At 39.8% G+C, this 19,291-nt stretch overlaps 2 protein-coding genes across 7 annotated transcripts; both read right to left on the bottom strand.

Moving 5' to 3' along the window:
- Positions 1-371: 371 nt before the first annotated feature.
- Positions 372-13,414, bottom strand: LOC122660363 (auxilin-like protein 1). Of its 6 annotated transcripts, XM_043855638.1 has the most exons (10): positions 12,863-13,414; positions 6,542-8,877; positions 5,631-5,704; positions 5,458-5,533; positions 5,262-5,386; positions 5,112-5,177; positions 4,890-4,979; positions 3,068-3,244; positions 1,519-1,632; positions 372-403 (listed from the first exon to the last, which is right to left on the bottom strand). In XM_043855638.1, the coding sequence occupies exons 1-9, from the start codon at positions 13,252-13,254 to the stop codon at positions 1,597-1,599; spliced, it is 3,372 nt and encodes a 1,123-aa protein (XP_043711573.1). In that variant the 5' UTR covers positions 13,255-13,414; the 3' UTR covers positions 372-403; positions 1,519-1,596. The 6 variants fall into 6 exon arrangements, with proteins under 6 accessions (XP_043711573.1, XP_043711568.1, XP_043711569.1 ...); XM_043855633.1 differs by having other exon boundaries at positions 5,631-8,877; positions 12,863-13,412; XM_043855634.1 differs by having other exon boundaries at positions 5,262-5,380; positions 5,631-8,877; positions 12,863-13,412.
- Positions 13,415-14,107: 693 nt separating this feature from the next.
- LOC122658149 (trihelix transcription factor GT-3b-like) lies at positions 14,108-15,008 on the bottom strand. Its single transcript, XM_043853056.1, has 2 exons — positions 14,672-15,008; positions 14,108-14,548 (listed from the first exon to the last, which is right to left on the bottom strand). Exons 1-2 carry the CDS (start codon positions 14,987-14,989, stop codon positions 14,108-14,110), a joined length of 759 nt encoding a protein of 252 aa, XP_043708991.1. The 5' UTR covers positions 14,990-15,008.
- Positions 15,009-19,291: the final 4,283 nt, after the last annotated feature.

Genomic DNA, 19,291 nt, shown 5'->3' with positions numbered 1-19,291 from the left:
GATTTCTACTATCGAGCTCGGTGCAAACTGGTTTCTGTTTTACATGTATACATAAAGAAATCTATGTGAAATTCTGGTTTTTTGTAAGGTTTAATCTGTTTTTTATTTTGGTCAGTAAATCTGGCCGGTCCAGTTTGGTTTCAGTTTCTATGAGTTCCATAAAACTCAACCTGAAATAAAAATGATAGGGTTTGTTTGGTCCAGATTTGGACTGAACTGAACCGATTTCTTTCTTTCTATCTGACGGATTTGGGTTGAACCTTTTTTTTGGGCCAAACTTTGGGCTGAACTTTGACACCCTTAGATTACTTTAAGCATTAAAATTAGGAAGCGATTGGTATTTGGTCATTCCAGCTTGCATGATACTTCAGAAGTGGCCAAAAGGTGTACAAATATTTTGTAGCTCTTGTTATTAACCCTTGTCTGTTTCTTTTCATTAATCTGGAATTAAAGAGGACCGGATGGAAATTTTTGTTTCTGATTTGGTTAACAGGTTCATATGGCTTGGCTGAATTAATGGCGAAACTTGATTCACTTATGCCCTTAAATCTTTCTTCGCCTTCTCTAAGGCCCCGTTGGTTTGATGGGGGCTTTTGATGGGGTGGGATTTAAAGAGTGTGATAGTTATACGAACTATTCCACCCCATGAGAATTGTGGTCGATCGGTCATCAGGGGTGACATTTTGGGTTTACAGCCATTGAATATTGCTTTTTACTTGTCGGGCCACATGGCACTACATTTCTCCCACCTGACCCCTTCCAAAATCCCACCGTATCGGTTGGACTTTGCCGAAAATCCAAGGATAAACAGTTGGAGATGGTGCGAGAACACCACCTGCCCATCGCTGCAAGCTCGCCACCGTGATTGGTGTCCCCAGCCACGGTGGCGAGCTTGCAGCGATGGGCAGCCCTCTCTGCAATCATTTGATGGGGAGAGAGAGATATCAGGCCGTTCCTAAAGGCTTCAATGACTTCAATTTGTTTTTTTCCTAATCTGTGAATTTGAGACGAGATGGGCAGGGGATTAGAGCAGAGGGATTTTGTGAAGGGAGCTAAAGGAGATGAAATGGGAGTGGGCATGTGGTCATTTCAAGTAGAACCGTGAAGAAAACAGCTTAATGTTTTACAACTTGACGTGAAATCACATTTGTTTTCCCTACATCCAAGTGCATACAACTAATATTAAAACGCAACTGAAGTAAGGTTACAAAATCTACGAATAGGTTATGAAAAGACTAAACCCTTCTTTTTCTTTGTTGGGGGGGGGGGGTGTCAAAGAAGACATTATGCATTAGAAATATAATACCAATCAAATTCAAGTACTCCCCAAAGAAAGTAGAGGGCATAACCACCCATTTACAAAGTGATGAATCGTAAAGGGAGGATCCAAAAGAAGCTAGGAGACGTGCAGAAGAGTTTGAAGATCTCAAAACATGCATAATAATAACAGAATTAAAGTTAGAAAGTAAACTCCAAATGTCATGCATGAGAGCTAAAATTACATAAAAATTTACGTAATGGTACAATATATTACAAAAATGCAGATGATTGCGGATATGCATAATCTGCAAACAGAAGACGCAGAAGGATAAAAAGCTACCTCTCCTCCGAATTGAATCTGTTCCAAGCATCCTGAGAATTTCACGAACCACAAAAATGGTCAGACCCAGAAAAGATGTCCCAGCATGCATAATTCTGAATCATTAAAGGATGATGACAACTATAAAATCAAAGCAGAACCTGGAGTCATGATCCAATCCAAAAAGGGTATCCAATCATATTGTTTAAACCAATTTTTAATAAGATCAATACGCTTCCAATGTACGCTAACCCCACGGTTATGAAAATTGTAATCCATGAATCAGTTAGTGCCCATCGGAATCAGTCTCAAAGACGCTAGAATTGGCCCCTCAAATCTGAAAACCCAGTGATCTTGTGAGAAAAAACCTTAGATTTGACCAGATCAGAACTTCCAGAATCGGGTGGGTCACCAATTCAACCGATCAGAATCAGCCCCTCAGATCTGAAAACCCAGTGATCCGGTGAGAAAATACCCTAGAATCGGGATCGGTCACCGATCAACCAATTTGATTCCAGTTTTTGAAACAATGCTTCCCCTTTGAAGCAGGCAGCTCAAAGCCCCCACTACTCGCAAAATGGCATAACCGACCTTATGCATGACCTTATTTTGGCTTTGAATCCTTCATGCTGAAACTTAGCCCAATGGTTTTAAAAAAAGGACAAGAGGCTGGATTGTTAAAACAGAATCAAAATGGACTAATCAGATTCTTTCTGGATCATTCAAGAAAAAGGTCCAGCGTGCAAACCAGTTCGATGTTCCTTAAACACTGATTTGGATAGCATCTATAGCTCTGAAGGGAGTCATTTGGCAAACGGCACATTAACTCGTAGACTTAGTTCAAAATGTTGGGTGATAGGAAGAGGGGACATGGAATCTAAAGCTGTGTTTGGTATGCATTCTCACAATAGACTTTGGGTCTAAAACGCATACTGAAACACGGTTCTCTGTTTTCTCACTTCCAGAAAGCATTGTGGACCTAGAATCTACTCTGAAAATGCATTCCAAACATAGGCTAAGAATATGAGCTACAAATCAATAATTCCTTATCCTAATGGGCTCACCATGTGAATTCCTCTCTCACACATTCTACTAACCTGAGTTCCCAGAGACGCATTTGTTTCCCGCTACACGCCTTCTAGAAAGGACATCTAAAGATTTAATTTTACTATACCACACATTGCAGTTTCGGTGGAGGGCCAAATAAGCGGTAATGTATACCCATCCCCTGTGACATTTAAAGTGATAATTTTCTGGATTTTTTACTTCATCTCCTCTAGATGGCTCAAAAAAGATTTTACTGTAAGCTTCAAGATATATAGTAGGTAAAAGGATTGAAGACCATTAAATGCAGATACTTGGGCTCTGAAGTCAGTTATAACTTTAACTGTAAGATAAATTATAACGCTGGCCACTTGATATTAATGCCAAATAGATCATTATTAGTCAAATTAGGAATCATGTTGAAAAAGGAAGCCAGGAATGTACCTTTAGAAGATCGAAGACTTTCTCGCATATGTACTTCTGTTGAATGCTTGCACGCTTTTGCTGCAACTTATCAGGATGAACACAAAGTGTGGCTTTTCTATAAGCTTTCTTTACCGCAACTGCTGTTATAACTTCTGTCAGGGGAATTGGCTGCCAACCACTATCAGACCCAAGAATCTGCCAAAGAAAAAGAAAACCTACTTATAACATCGACTAGTGGTGCTTGAGAATCCATGTTTTCATCACTAGAGTAGGCATATTTTAACACAGAACACTAAATATGATGAACATGAAAAAGATGCAACAACCACATACTCCAGGATCATCCCAAATAATTTTATTTTAAAAAAAAAAAAACAAAGTTAATCAGGAGAACAACAGCAACTTTTAGCAAGTACATTTATGCATATTTTATATGAACAAGGAAGCATATTACTTTCACCCTTCCTCACCATTGACTAGTCATTTCTTAAAAGATGTGGAGAACACAAGGACTTAAGAAAACAATCTATAACTTCTATTTATCCCCATCCACCCCACCCCCCAAAAAAAAGTACCTATCTACATTCCCTAGAATCTTAAAAGATTCTCATGCCAAGATATATTCCAGTTGATAAGGTCAATAGCAACTTGGGAGATGCAGCCCACAGTCAATGCAAGTGTTGTAGAACCTGCAAGATCATAACACATACCCATAGCTGTACAAGGTTATTTTTAGTTCCATAGTTTGGAATAATGAGCAGGTAATCTACACCCAGTAAAGGATGAATCATGCATGCATGCGATATAAATGCAAACAAACAATGCATAACTGCATAAGCAGTAAGCTCATCAATCAAGGCCACTCAAAAAGTAAAGCCACAAGAATGAATAGTTGCAGCCCAAAGATTGGACAAATGAATAAGCAGTAAGGTAAACAATCAGAATCAGCAATTACTGAATGCATAATCATTGTCAAGCTGTTAGCAGACCACAAGCCTATCTTGGTAAAACTCACACTTGGACAAAAAGGTTATATAAAATGGTCATGACTACGAAGTAGATAATGAAACTTGTTTCCAAATGGAGGATAGCAATGGGGCAGACTAAAACAGATAGGCCCCCCTCCCCCCTGCCCTAATGGTTTAGATATGGTATAACCCATACCAGGTAAGGATCAGGAATGGTATTTGACGAAGTGTGAGGTTGGAGGATTTGAAGCATGAAGGCAGGATTTGATGCCAAGAGCAGGCCGCAAAAATCCAAGGTCCTTACCACTGGGCAAGCAGCACCTTTCTGGTAACCACCATGGTTACCCTGTGCAATTAGGGAGCCCATGCATGTCCATCAGAGTGAATCTGGACTGGCTTGTAATATTCTATAGGAGTTGGGTGTGGTATTGATGCTACCCACACCACATTACAAATTCTGTGATGATATTGGCAGAAGCAAATTTCTAATACAATGTATTCCAATCAATGCATCAATAATTCAACCAGATAGAATTACAATAACAGCAGTACACTAAAGCATGTTACAAAAAAGCTAAGCAGGATGGTGGCTCAATAAAGCCACATGTTCAATTGCTGGCCCACCGTGGATTTGACTCTTCCCTAAGTATTTTCAGTGATCCAAATTTTACCTTTTTGGACAAAATTGCCAACAGAAGAGCTTGCTTTTGCCACAGCGCAGTCGTTTGACTAAAATTTGATACAAGTAGGAAAGAGAGGGCCGCCATGTTTATTGGATGCCACCTAAGATGGCATGTGCCATATAGGTAGTAGTCCTGCTAACCTCCTTACTACAGAAATAACAAGAAAGAGATATAAATGTTTGTGCTTACGTATTGTAGGGTTGAAAGCAATGCACGCAAATTCCCTTCTTTCCCACTAGACCATCTTTTGACCTCAGCATCCAAAGTTTCTGCTAGTCTCTGCACTCAGAGTGAGAAAGCGGACATTTAAATTTCAAAGAGAAACAAAAGCTGGTTAATCGTCGTCAATCCAAGATGATGAAAGCAAAGTCAGAGGTAGAAATCTTTCAATTCTAGGAACAATAAACTAACATTTCTCTCTGCTTGCTCTCTTTGTGCAAGAAGATCGCGTATGTTCTTCTCTGCAAGAGCTTTTGCCTGAAATAGAAACAGAATGAGTTCACCTTTATTTTAGATCAAAAAACTCAAATTCCCAATTTATTCTCCTAAAAGAACACCTACCGCACGTTCAACAGTTCGTTGGTGCCTCTCTAACCTAGCTTTACACCTCTGAGCTGATTCACCTTCTGTTCCTTGAAACTTGGCTGAAGTATAGGAGGCTTCATGATGAAAGAGAAATATTGCTTATAAGCAATATAGTAAATGAAAGTAAAACAACAGATACTACATTGTAGAAAACACTTTATGAATCACATACCATCATGAACTGAAGAATTTGTATATCTTGAACTACTGTCAGAGCCTGAGCTTTGAAGTTGTGGGTCTTGTAGGTCCTGAAATTCAACATGTAGCTAATATGCATACAAAGAAAATGCACAAATAGAAGATCTAAAGAGGAAGTATTATGTAATTAAAATTCATTATACTCACAGAGAAAGAAGAGCTCTGCCTCATTCCACTATCTCTGGAATTTGTAACGGAGAATTTGTCACCAACAGATCTTTCTACCCGTTCTCTTGCATCCAAAACTGCTTTTTCTGCAGCACGCTCCCGAGCCTCTGCAATTGCTCTTTCCACCGCAGCACGCTCTGCCTTCAGCCTGGCTTCCATTAAAGCTTTCTCAGCTAATGATTTCTCCCTAGCCTCTGCAGATGCCTTCTCTAGTTTTTCTCGGGCCTCTGCCATCGCTCTTTGTCGTGCTTCAGCGGTTGCCCTCTCTACAGCAGCTCTTTCTGCCCTTTCACGGGCTTCAGCAAATGCCCTTTCACGGGCTTCACGGGTTGCTCTTTCCACAGCCATCCTATCTTTTTCTCTTTCCCTTTCCCGTTCTTTCTCTTCTTCTCTTTGCAGCCTTTCTTCTTTTTCTATTTCAACATTGGAACATGTTTTATGGTAATTCATCTCTTTCCTTTCTGTAGATTGGCTCTTGTTTACCTCCTGAGCTATCTTCTGCATGTTCCCCATCTCTTCCAACGACATAATGGGTTGAACCAATCCAGTTTTCTTTTCAGTTTCAATACAGTTTTTCACCCCTTCAGCTGCTTCATTGCTCTTCTGGTAAGCTCCCCGATCATTGGCAACTTGAGACTTACCAAGGCTTTCCTGGTTCCTAGACACTTGTGATGTTCTCTTATTATTTTCATTTGACTTCAGATCAATTACTATTTCAAATTCTCCTAGTTTATTCTCATGTCCATCTAACGAGAGGTCTTCCATGGAATCTTTGATCTTTTCACACCTATCTTGTTCAGGAGCACATTGAGCCACATCAGCATGCCCGGATCTCCCGCTTTCATCTTTGCCATTTCCTGCTTTAGCTATTTTCAATTCCTTTTCATTACCTTCACATTCACATGCATCTTTAGCTGCTTCAGTCATCCCACCACTCCCTGCATGTTCAATTGCTTCCAGAGCCAGTTTCAGTTTCCTACTGTTCTCTTCATCTTTGAGGTCTTCTTGATTTGCTTCAAAGTTATTATCGTCAACAGGTTTAAATGAACCAGTAGCTGTCATAAGATTCTTGTCAACTTTAAGATCATGGGCCTCTTGATTTGCTTTTACTGTATTTTCCTCCTGTTCACAAGCCTGTTTTTCTCTATTTTCATTTGTCCCTCCCTCATTTGACTCTCTCTGTCTCTGCGCATCTTCTACAAGCTCAAAAACCTCTCTTAGCTGCTTCTCGTTTTCTTCCATTTTATAGACCTCTTTTAGTCTATTTTCATTTTCTTTCAGCTCACGAGCCTCTTTTAGTCTCCTCTCATTTTCTTCCTCCTCAAAGGCTTGTTTTAGTCTTTTTTCATTTTCCTCATGCTCATGAGCCTCTTGTAGTCTCTTCTCATTTTCTTCCTGTTCACAAGCCTCTTTCAGTTGTTTCTCATTTTCTTCTTGCTCCTCACCATTTTTTTGTCTCTTGTCATTTTCCATCTCATGAACCTCCTCTAGTCTTCTCTCATTAGACTCCAGCTTGCAAGCCTCTTTTAGTTTCTTCTCACTTTTTTCCTGTTGACAAGAATCTTTCAATCCCTTCTCATTTTCTTCTCTCTTGCAAGACTCTTTTAGCTTCTTCCCATTTTCTTCCTGTTCGTTAGCATCTTTCAATCTTCTCGCACTTACTTCACTCCATGAGGCCTCTCTTCGTCTCTTCTCAGTTTCTTCCCATTCACGAGCCTCTTCTAGTTTTTTCTCATTTTCTTTCGGTTCATGAGCTTGTTGCAGCGTCTTACAATGTTCTTCCAACTCACAAGCCACTTTTAGTTTATTCTCATCTTCTTCAAGCTCGCAAATCTCATGTGCCATTTTTAGTTTTTTCTCATTTCCTTCACACTGACTCATCTCTTGTGCCACTGTCAGTTTCTTCTCAAGTTTTTTCAGTTCACATGCCTCTTTAGCTGCTTCTGACATCCTCGAATTCTCCTGCACACAAGTCTCTTTTGAAGCTTTTGATTTCTCACCATTTTCTTCTCGCTGTTGAAAGACTTGTTTCACTGCTACCTTCTCACTTTCTTCATGTTTCTGGGGTATTATCGGTGTCATCAATTTTTTCTCATTTTTGGCCTGCTCGAAGACTTCAAGGGCTGCTTTTGACTTATCTGTTTTTGCCAGCTCATAGAATTGTTTCTCTACCCTCCACTCTCCTGCTTCTTTGTCAATATGAGATTGGGCAGATCTAGGTTCCTCCGTAACTTTTTGTTCTACAAATTCTTTACCTATATTCAGACCCTTTTTGCTCCCTTCAAAATCTGGAGCTACCTGAGCTGTCCTAATGTCTTTTTGCCCTTCCTGCCTTCCAAACCCTTTCATTCCAATATCCTCTATTTCAGCTGCCCCCTGAGATCCATTTTCTCTAAATCTGAGGGCTTCATGATTAACTTTATCATCCTCTTTTCTGGCCTTACTACTCAAATCATCCTTCAATCCCAACTTCAGCCGGCTATGAAGACCATCCCTTTTTCTCTCCATCAATTCTTTTGCACTTTTTAGTCTAGCTTGGGCTTTCTCCATTGCTTCTTTCATAGCAGCTGCTGAGGCTGCAGCAGATGAATTTGCATCTATCTCCACATCAAAAAAATCGGGTGAACCGTCAACTGCAGCACCCTCCAGACCAGACTTTTCAGAAGCTACCTTAGACTCTCCCTGTTTGATAGATAATTTTGGTGGTGGTCGCATCGGTGCTGGAACTAGGGAGGGCTGCGTCCGAAGGCTTATTTCAGATACGGATATTAATACATCATTAGAATTAGATCCATTCCCATGAGATCTTCTTTGAAGTTCAAAATCACTTTCAAAAGTCCTTGTGATGGAACCATACATGGGAGGAAGTGACATGGTTTTCTTCAAATTCTTTTCTTCAAATATGCCTCTATTGTAATCCATATTGCCACCAATATCATTAACTCCACTGGGTGATGTATTAATAATTTCAGTCTTTTGTGGAGGCGTGCTTCCATCAAGCACAAGCGTAACCCCCGGAACAGCATGGTGTTGTGCACTGTGTGTTTTATCATTTGTCACATTTTCCTCACTTCTTTGCATAGTCTCATAATTAGAAACATTGGATTGCTTGATACCATCAAATGTGTGATGAGCAACTCCATCTGACACAAACTGGTTATTCTCTGAACAAGCTAAAGTATCAGCACTGGAGCCTTCTGAAGGAGAACGTGTTCCAGCTGGGGTCCTACAAATGCAATAAAAGAAGAAAGAGAACACAATGAGTACTCAAATAAGTCTTCTCTAGATCAAATCACAAATATCTGGCTGTTCATTCCCATGGGTATCACAAAATATTTGAACCATGGAGAAAGAAATATTAAGACAGTAAACCAAATGACTTAATGTTGGGACTGCAACAGCAGATTGTCGGCAAATTCCCATAGTAGCAATGAGTAATCTTACACAGAAATCCTAGAAGTTTCCCAACTTGCAAAAGAGTATGTCTTTTCATTGCACCAATAACTAATGTCAAACATGCTAGAATAAATTCAAAGAAATCTCTTCATTTCACCATACCAAGATGGCAATATGAGAAATGGTTCGAAAACTCGGCAAAATCTCGCCAAAATTTAAGAAATTTTGGTGATTTCGAAGTGGCCAAGTCAAAATACCATACAAATCAGAGAATCAGCACTGACTCGGTCAAATTTATATGCAATCGACTCGAGTCAGATCGATCAGAATTGGTTTCGTCCTCAGCCAATCCAATCTGATTTAAATCGCTACTGGCTGTCACAAGTTTTTAATTATCATCTATGAGCCTGGCTTTTGTGCATGGTCTAATGTATGTAAATGGCCGACACTTTGGCCGGGGTAGAAATGGTATTACACAACCCTCCCTAATACGACGACTGATATGTTAGTCATGTATATTATACACAGCAGTGCATTAAATCTTTCGCCTTCATTTATTTTTATATTGAGCAATCTTTAATTTCTTTGTGAATGTTGTATCAATATCATCATTCATCAAAGGAGAGTGGGAAGGAAGAAGAACAATTGATAATGACCAATAAGGCTGGTAACTCTGCATTAGGAAACATGACCCAATCCTAGATAAAGGCGCAAATTTCCACCTAATAAAACATCTAGTTAGGAAAAAAAACCTTTATTTTCTCTGCAGGACGAAGGAAAACCCATATTTTGGTATAATTTTTACCACTTCACCTCTACACAGTGTTGGAATACAGTGTTGGGGGTTGCCACATCACTCCAAACGACATTGTTTACTGCATATTGATGAAGATTTCGTTTCCTAACATCTGGTACACTTGGTGTATGTCCACTACAATATGAGGCTGAAGATGCAGCATGTAAGCATGGGTATAAACAACGATAGGGACCCAATCAAGCTCGCCGACATTTTCGAGATGGAGTCAGAAGAGGATTCCTCTGTGGAGTTGGTAAGGGATAGAGGTGACCCAGGGATGGATCAGCTTGGGGTAGGCCTGACCCCCAGATAGTCGTCAGTCAAATGGGTGCTGATGTGGATGAATTTATGGCTTCAGAGGGTCACATACATTCACAAACACCCTGACTGTTTGAGCCCCTTGCTGATAGGGATTATGAGGAAGAGGACCTTAACTAGTACTATTTCAGTGGTCATATTCACACACTATCATTGTCTGCTCATGGAGATGATGGCGGCGACGATGATGGTAGTGGTGACAGTGGGGGTGGGGGTGATATATATGCTTCCCTTCGAGAGGAGGATGACCAGGCAAAGGAGGAGTGGAAGCCTGACCTGAAGCCGATTTGATTCACTAAGGAGACCCAGTTTGATCATACCACACAAGATATGAACTACGGTGCACGTCCAACCTCCTCACGTGCAGGCTACACGAGAGGGCCTCGTCCTCGTTTCCAACTAGATGAGCAGATTGATTGTAGTAACATCGACATCAACATGGAACGCTAGTCTGTCACTCTTGGAGGATTGAGTATAGGGGCATTGGACATGGATAGTGGCATGCCCCATCCTTTGCCACAGCGAGCACTGGGTCAGAGTTCAATGTGTATGGTGGCGGCTATAGTGGTTTCATTGGCGTGGGAGAGTATACATCTTCATCCATTCCTGGTGTTTATGAGCTTGACGCCCACTCACAAACTGGATCGTCCATTGTGGATAACCTCTTCCCCTACCCGGCTCGCTAGCCATACATGTTGGCAACACCATCAAGTTACTAGGGCTCAATGGTTCGTTACAGTACAATGATGTATACCCTAGGATAGATTACCTCCAATATGTAGATGAGGCCATTTACAGGGCAATTGTGGAGGACTTCAAGTGTTTCTTTTGGCACACTATGATGTGGCATACATTTGCCATACAGTCAGAGAAAAATTGGCGTCGGCACCATCAGTCCATGAGGGGGCTCGATCCTCCATGTAATTCTATGTGGTATTAGCCATTAGGATTGTCTGAAGGGTCCACATTGTACTCATGTATCACCACACAATATTGCACTGTTGGGACAAAGGTTTCTGTGTCAATGTTACATGTACTATGTACTAATTCATAATTAATTAATATTATGTTTCTTCATTCATGGTGCATAATTTACTTGTTTTACTAGCCTTTTTTGTCTTCTAGTATAAAACAATGTGGTAGAATAGGAAATATTACACAAGGTATACAATAGGGTTCAACGTATACTGCCAACCAAGGGTGCAAATCCGAACGACCACTTTGTGTGACTTTTCTTGCAATGTAAAGGTTTATATATGTTTACATAGGCTAAAAAAAGGACTCCCGGGAGTATCGGAGCTTAATATGGCCATTTGCCCCCGAAATGGCTAACCGAAAGTCACCAGCAAAAAAATGCACTATTTCGGTGAAATTTCAGCCATTTAGGCCGAGATTTCGGATTTCGTCTGACCGAAACCCAAGTTTTCTAACCTAGATATGAGGACTAGCTTCCATGATAAGGTAACCATTTAGCGAATTGCCAAAAAGATGGAGCCAAAATCCACAAGCTAATAAAGTTGACAAAGCATCCATTCTTTTCTTAGGACACATGATCATGTGACTTGGTACATTTTGGCAAGCAGAAAAACTACATATACATGTTCAGAAAAGTTAGTGCCTTGTGGTTTTAGATCCCTGGATCCTACCAAAAGACCATAACATCAAAAAATGAAAAACTTGCTTCTTGTCCATTAAAAAATAAGCTGATATTCAGCTAGGTAACCTTGCAACATAATTTGAATGACGACATAGATGAGTTTCATGCTTGTTAGTAGCCTCAGATTTGAGAAATGTACTTCGTTGCAGGAGGTATACTGACATTTTCTAAATAAACAACTAGAATCATTATATCAAGTTGGCGTAGCAGTGGGATGTTATACTTCGAAGATCCATGAATGGAGAATGTTGATACTTTGTGTATGAGAACCTTTAATTTGAATCACATAGAAGTAACTCGGACCTGGCCTCTCGTGTTGTATTTGAACATTTAAGAGCACTTTCCAAGTCCCCTATCCTGCTGCAGCTTCGGAGCACAGAACTCTTTTGTCCTTGGTTGGTTTCTCAATTGATAGAGGTACTTTTAGTCTTCCAGAAATAGTGAGACTGCTTCGGGTCGTCAACAGTTATAGCAAGAGAGCATAGGATTGGCATTGGGCTATCCCGTGACTTAAAAAAAAAAAAAGAAGTTAAAGGTATTTCTCAAGTCCTTACACTCTTTGTGGTGGTTTGGGTGGGGGGAGGGGGAGGTGCGAGCTGACGAAAAGGGTTACCAAATGGCTAATGTGGTTTCACAAAATAATTCACCAAGATTGCAGTTTCTTCGACAGGGTGACATAACCTAGCCTAGGAAGTAGAAATTGATTCAACGAGTGATAACTACGAAGTCGTCTCGCCCAGATCTTGGTGCAGGGAAGTTAACATTGATTAGGCCTGGAGGATATTTTGAAAAAGGTCAGATGGTAAGCCAATGTTCCGCAAAAAGTACTAAATTATAAGTATTATTCTTAGCAGATAGTCGGTCGGAGTTGAAAGTCGACAAACACCAACAAGAACGCCATAATCGAATTAGTAAAGAAGAGAAAACAAAGTCAAGTAGTGTCGAGCATGCAGATTCTTCTTGTTATTGTTCCTTAGGGGCGAAAAAAGAAGAAGAAGAAGAAGCCAGAGTAACAACTGAGGAGTTCGAGAAGGAAGTACGTACCAGGCTTCCTCAGAGGAGCTTTCTCCTCCTTTGGATTCACCAAACAGCTCCTCGTGAGAATCGAAGAAATCAACACCATTAAAACCCCCGAATATTTCTGAGTAATCAAACTTGGAGGCACGGACGTCAAGAGAAACATCGCCTGCGTCGGGAACGGGAAGATCTAGAACCGGAATGGAGGAACCACATGAGGAGTGAAATCTACCAAATATCTCACTGTAATCTTCAATCTGAGCCGAGAAAGTCGGGACTCCGAACTTCGGAGGGCCACCAAAAACGTCGTCGTAGACGGTTCTGGGAGTGAGGCCATTTCCATTTGCATTGGAGATTTTCTTCGATAGAGTTGGAGCAGACGCTTTGTTCCTGTGGAAAGCATGAGAATAATCCTCCATGGCAGGACAAAGGAGAGCGTTTTAGGGTTTCTCAATATTTCTTCTTCTTTTCCTCTGAATTACTCTGCAGAGCTTCTGTCTCAGTCTCTCTCCCTCAGGAGCCAGAACTCAGAAATGAAAAGAAAAGAGAGGACAGAGGTGACTAGGTGAGGAACTGAGAATGAGGTGGCAGCAGTACTACTGCCTACTGGCAGGAAAGAAAGAACATTGTAAACCAATTCGTAATTTTGTATTGGAGGGACGCAAAATTATCTAAACTGCTCCGTGCCCGTGGTGTATGGGCCATAAGTTCCACCCAAACCAAAACAAAACAAAAAAGAAAAGGGTTTTTTACAATTACCACCCTAAAATCTTTACTATCTACTATTACCCCCCCAAAAACTTTCAAACAACTGTTACCCCCCTCTTATGCATATTAACCACTAACTGACCCCCACCGTTACATTTTCGTCACGGTGGGGGTTAGTCGTGACAGTGTGCCGTTGTCACGAATTTTCTAAGACCAAAATGCCCTTTTGGGTTGGTAATTGTAAAAAAAAAAAAAAAAAAAAAAAAACCCATCACCGATTCACCGTCCTTCTCCTCCTCCTCCTTCTTCTTCTTCCTCCTCTGCAACCCCAAACAGAGAGGTTAAAAGGGCATCTCTCTCCTCTACTCTTCTCTCTTCCCTCATCCTCCTCTGTTCCATTTCACTTCATTTCAAGTTTCAAACCTTCATAGTCTTTACTGATAAAACTAATCAAAATCGAGTCCAAAAACAAAATTGCTTAAAAAGGCATCTCTAATATATCCATTTCCAAGTTAGAATCAATGGCGACAGAGTGAGACGAACTATAGCAAGAAGGAGCCTTTGTCACTCTTGCTCTAACAACCTCCTCTCTTGAGCCCTCCTCTCCATTTTCTCCCTCCACTGCATCTCCATCCTCTGCTGCTGATTAAAGAACTCTTGCAACATCTCCTGAATGCTCCCACCAATAATCCTCACTGATCTCTCCGAGGTCCTCGGCTGCTGCAGATGCTTATCCTTATCAGCTTTCCTCTTCCGGCGGTTTCCACTCCTCGTGAGTCGCTCTTCTTCGCTTTCATCTTCATCCTCTTCATCGTCCTCTGAGAAATCATCAGAAGATCGATCTCCCCCACTCAGCTTCTTCACCTTCTTCTTCGCCTGCACATTCCCAACCTCTGATTCCAATAATAATCTCTGCATATTCTTCTCCCTTTCAACGAAAACCGCATGTAGCTCCTCAAAGAACGGACATTGCCGTCCATTGTCTGGATCAGATGTCTCTTTCCCCTGCATAAAAAATTAACCCAAAAAAATAGAAGGCAATTTTTTTCAACCCAAAAAATCAATCCCTAAAAAAAGGTGGCAAATTTCGATATGTGTTTTTCAAGAAATGATCAGATTAGGAATCACCTTGTATCGATTAACGAGATTCTTCCACTTGCACTTGCACTGATTAGGGCTTCTTCTGTAGCATCTCTTCTTCATCTTTACTGCAACGCTCTCCCACAGCGTCTTGTTTCGCTTCGTAACAGTGAAATCCCTCTCTAATTCGGCTCTGATAGTGATAAAATCTTTCGTCTCTTGATGGCTCCACTGAGGAACTCTATCATCCTTTTTGAGTGAAACGCTCGTCGATTGCATCTCGCTGGTGGATGGTTGCACTTGCAGCGGCACAGATGAGATCATGTTCAGTCGACCTAAGCCTTCGTTATCTCCGCTTCCCATCATCTTCTTTCTCTCTCTCAGGTTTGGGGTTGCAGAGGAGGAAGAAGGAGGAGGAGAAGGACGGTGATGTTTTTTTTTTTTTTTTACAATTACCACCCCAAAAGGGCATTTTGGTCCTAGAAAATTCGTGACAACGGCATACTGTCACGACTAACCCCCACCGTTACGGAAATGTAACGGTGGGGGTCAATTAGTGGTTAGTATACATCAGAGGGGGGTAACAGTTGTTTGAAAGTTTTTGAGGGGGTAATAGTAGATAGTAAAGATTTTGGGGTGGTAATTGTAAAAAACCCAAAAGAAAAAGGGTTTGTGGGAGGTGGGCCATAGTGCCCATACTACCATCTTATACATATTTACACAGGGAGCTCAAGCATTTTGCACAAGCAAAAGGAAATGGAAAATTGAAATCAATTTTAGATGAAATAGTGAAATAACTGAGAAACTATTTTAAATTTTTAATATGGAAATTGAAATCAATTTTAAGTCTGCATTCCACTTTAATGAGCACATGTTAACAATAACGGTAACTGTGTTGTGTTACATGTTTAAAAAAACATGAAAATAAAATTATTCTATTTTATCGTCATCAATGATGCCACCCATCACGCTCTCATAAGAAAAATGAAAAACATATTTTCAGAAATTGAACTATCAAATAGATTTCTTATACTTGTTGATATGATGTATGCAAAAAAAAAAATGACTGAAATCAAATTGAACTGAGCGTTTGACACCATACTTAAATCATGTAATACCACATTTATTCTCGCTGTTTAAACCTCAACATCATCATAATTGCTTGTCCTAAATAGAACTGGATCAGAGCCATGGTTTAAAATTTTGAAATTGGGATTAATCAATTCAGATCAGAATCGTTCATGATCTATCCCAATTCCAGCCTATTCCGTAGTGGCCGATTTTAAGGTTTTTGTTCATATAGTGGATTTTCATATTTGAGCAGCTGATTCCATTGGTTTTTTTATCGAAATAGGTTGGGAGCGATTCACATCTGATTCCCTTTGTATTTTTTTGGGGTGGTGGGATAAGAATTTCAATTTTAAAATCATTGATAGAACCTTCATTGAGTCGAATTCATTTATTTCAGTTTTTATTTGAAAAAAATTTGTGTACATCCCATGTACTACGGTCCGATTGCTTGTCATCCCCAACTTTTGATAATATTATTATTCAAAACCCCATGAAACCTGACGGTGTAAGTTATTAGTGATTGAGTAAGAAATTCCATTTTATCCTTCTGAGTTATAAGGATTCAAAAAACCCCTTAAATAGAGCAGGAAAAGACAGAGATATCCCCATCTTCTTCCTTATGCCCTGGACAAACAAAATACCCGCGAGGGTTTCGTCCGCTCAAATCGCCGCTGCCCACGGCCAAATCAGGAAGCCATTGGTCAACATAATACCGACAAATGACGGTTTAATGCCGATAATCCAAATGGCAACCATTTTTTGCCAGTAAAAAAAACCTCCCAAAAACCCAACGCTCGAAACCCGATTTCATGGTCTGAAATTCCAAAACCGCCATAGAACCCGACTTTAAAACCAGGGAAGAGAGAAGAGAACTACTGAAGGGAGCATTGAGGCCTTGGTCACCAAAAAAAAGCGGTAGCACTCGAATGTACATTTAATTACTTGTAGCTTGAATTGAAGGACTTCCTTCAATCACCACTAAAATGAAAAGAAAAGTATGCCTTTCAATTGGGAAATTTACACATACCAATCCTGAGATTTGACGAAAGGATATTAATACCCCTTAGTTTTGGAAAATTCTGTGTACCTCTTTGAGATTTGCAAACGATAACAAATAAGCTCATTCCGTCAGTTCATGACTAACACTGTTAAAAATTAGACTTGAACTGACGAAATTGCCCTTATAAGAAAAAAAACAAAAAAAAACACATGCAACTCATCTTCCCCAAAATCCCCAATCTATTTTGGGGAAGATGAGTTGCTGGTTTCAAAACCCTTTCAACCCTTAAGGAATTTAGGACTTCCTTCAATCACCACTAAAATGAAAAGAAAAGTATGCCTTTTAATTTGATTGCTCCACGGACTCCCTTTGGTAGGTTATTTATAACCTTCAGTTCCCCAGTGCCTCTGACAAGGAGGGGGCACAATGACCACCCTACCCCTACCTGAACACTTTACTCGGGTGGGTCCACTCCTCCCTATTTGAGGCAGTGGGGAACTGGGTCGAACAGGGAACTAGAGGAGATACATTTCCCTTTTTTGTATCATGAGTTGTTCTTAGCAGGGCTTGCTAGAATAAGTTAATCATTTGAGTTTATGTTTTTTAGGCACTGTTTAGTATGCATTATAGGATGTTTTTAATTGGATGATAAAAATAGCTTCTTGTTTTTTTAAGCATCCGAGAACACAAAATCAACCTAGAATGCATTCCAGAAATGCATACCAAACACAACCTTAATGTCCAGGTTAGGGTTTCAGATAAGAGAGGGATTTTAGAGAGGGTTTTGTGGGAAGGGTTAGGGTTGTTTTAATGGCCTGCGATAGGATCACCATGACTGCTTGCTTCGTCTCTCTGGAGTCTAAAAATTGCTTCATCTTTTCCAGCATTTGTAAATCGCCACAACAAGAGCAACAAAAGAGAGTGGAGGGCTTGTTCAACAATGAAAGACAAGGTTCCCTTTGCTATAGCCAAAAGGTAAAAGGGTCACTTCACTACTCTTAAAGAATAGTTTGAGTATTTAAGATTTTTTTTTTCACATTAAAAAAAAACTCTTAAATGCAAGGGGTGGGAGCAATCAGGCCATGGTAAATGGGTGTACACTAAACGGAACGGGCCCTAATTGTTCCTTTTTTATTTTCTTCTTTCTCATTAAGGCTCTCTTTGGCATAGTTTAAATTTATGTTTATTTGACACATAAACATAAATAGATGTCTTTGGTACGATTTATGACCCCTATTAGAATAAAAAATTGTAAGCATAAATTCATAACTAGCTCGAGAGTTGTTTATGATTTATCACCATAAATTGTTAATGTTTGTTTATGCGGTACCATTAATGAACATGTATAAAATTGCTATTTAAGTGGAGATAAGATAGTAAAATTAACAAAAATTAGAACAAAACCTCTCTCTCTCCAACCCACATGGATAAGGTATCAATCACCCGCAAAATCAATACGATATCGATACGGTATTGGCATGGATCGGTCGTATCAAACAAATTTGCCTCTAATTTCCCTTTAAAAAATAGGATTTGTGATTGTTTTACCCCTTGCTCATACCGTGTCACCAATACAATACCAGGATCGGAAACTAGTAAAATCGTTACGTATCACCCGTATTGGGTGATACGACAAACCATGCCACCCTACCCCCATGGTTTTAGTGCACAGTATCGGATCAAGTATCAGTCACCTGCAAAACCCATATGATACCAATATGATATCAACATGGATCGACCATATCAGACAATTTTATCCCTAATTTCCTTTGAAAATAGGATTTTTGACTGTTTTACCCATTATCAGTACCATGTCACCAACACGATATCGAGATAAAAAACTAGTAAAATCGTTACGTATCACCCAATACAGGTGATACGATGTCGATACCTCAAACAATGCCACCCCACCCTCACCCCCACCCTCTCACATATCATATATAATATAATTTATACTCTCTCTCTCTCTCTCTCTCTCTATATATATATATATATATATATATAAATAATATATATTATGAATAAATATAATATATAATATATTCTTCACGTATATGAAATATATTTTTCATTATATAACCTATTATTTCTAGTAGTAACTAGGAACCAAATGATTATTGTTTATAGGTCGTAAGCTATTATCATACTTGATTATTCATAAATATAAATATGGGCGCTGTTCTCTGTGCCGCAGCATAGGCTGCGCCCAGGCACATGGGGTGGGCATAATGACCACCTTGCCCCCTGAGTGGCAAGCCCATGTGTTGGGCACAGCCTACGCTACGGCACAGAGAACAACGCCCATATTTATATTTATGACCTATTTATGAATAATCAAGTTTGATAATAGGTTATGATCTATAAACAATAACCATTTGGTTACTACTAGAAATAATAGATTATGTAATGAAAAATAGGTTTGGTATGCTTAAGTGAAGAATATATTATGTATTATGGTGGGGGCCGAGTGGGGTTAGAGAGAGAGAGGGGGACAAAAGAGAGCCTTTGTTTTAATTTTCATTAAATTTACCAATTTACCCCCACTAAAATAGCAATTCTTCACATGTACATTTATGCTATCTGGATAAACAAACATT

This window comes from Telopea speciosissima, chromosome 4 (assembly GCF_018873765.1).
Source record: "Telopea speciosissima isolate NSW1024214 ecotype Mountain lineage chromosome 4, Tspe_v1, whole genome shotgun sequence".
NCBI lineage: Eukaryota > Viridiplantae > Streptophyta > Magnoliopsida > Proteales > Proteaceae > Telopea > Telopea speciosissima.
Note: the sequence above shows the minus strand (reverse complement) of the source record. Positions and strands in the feature narration are given on the sequence as shown.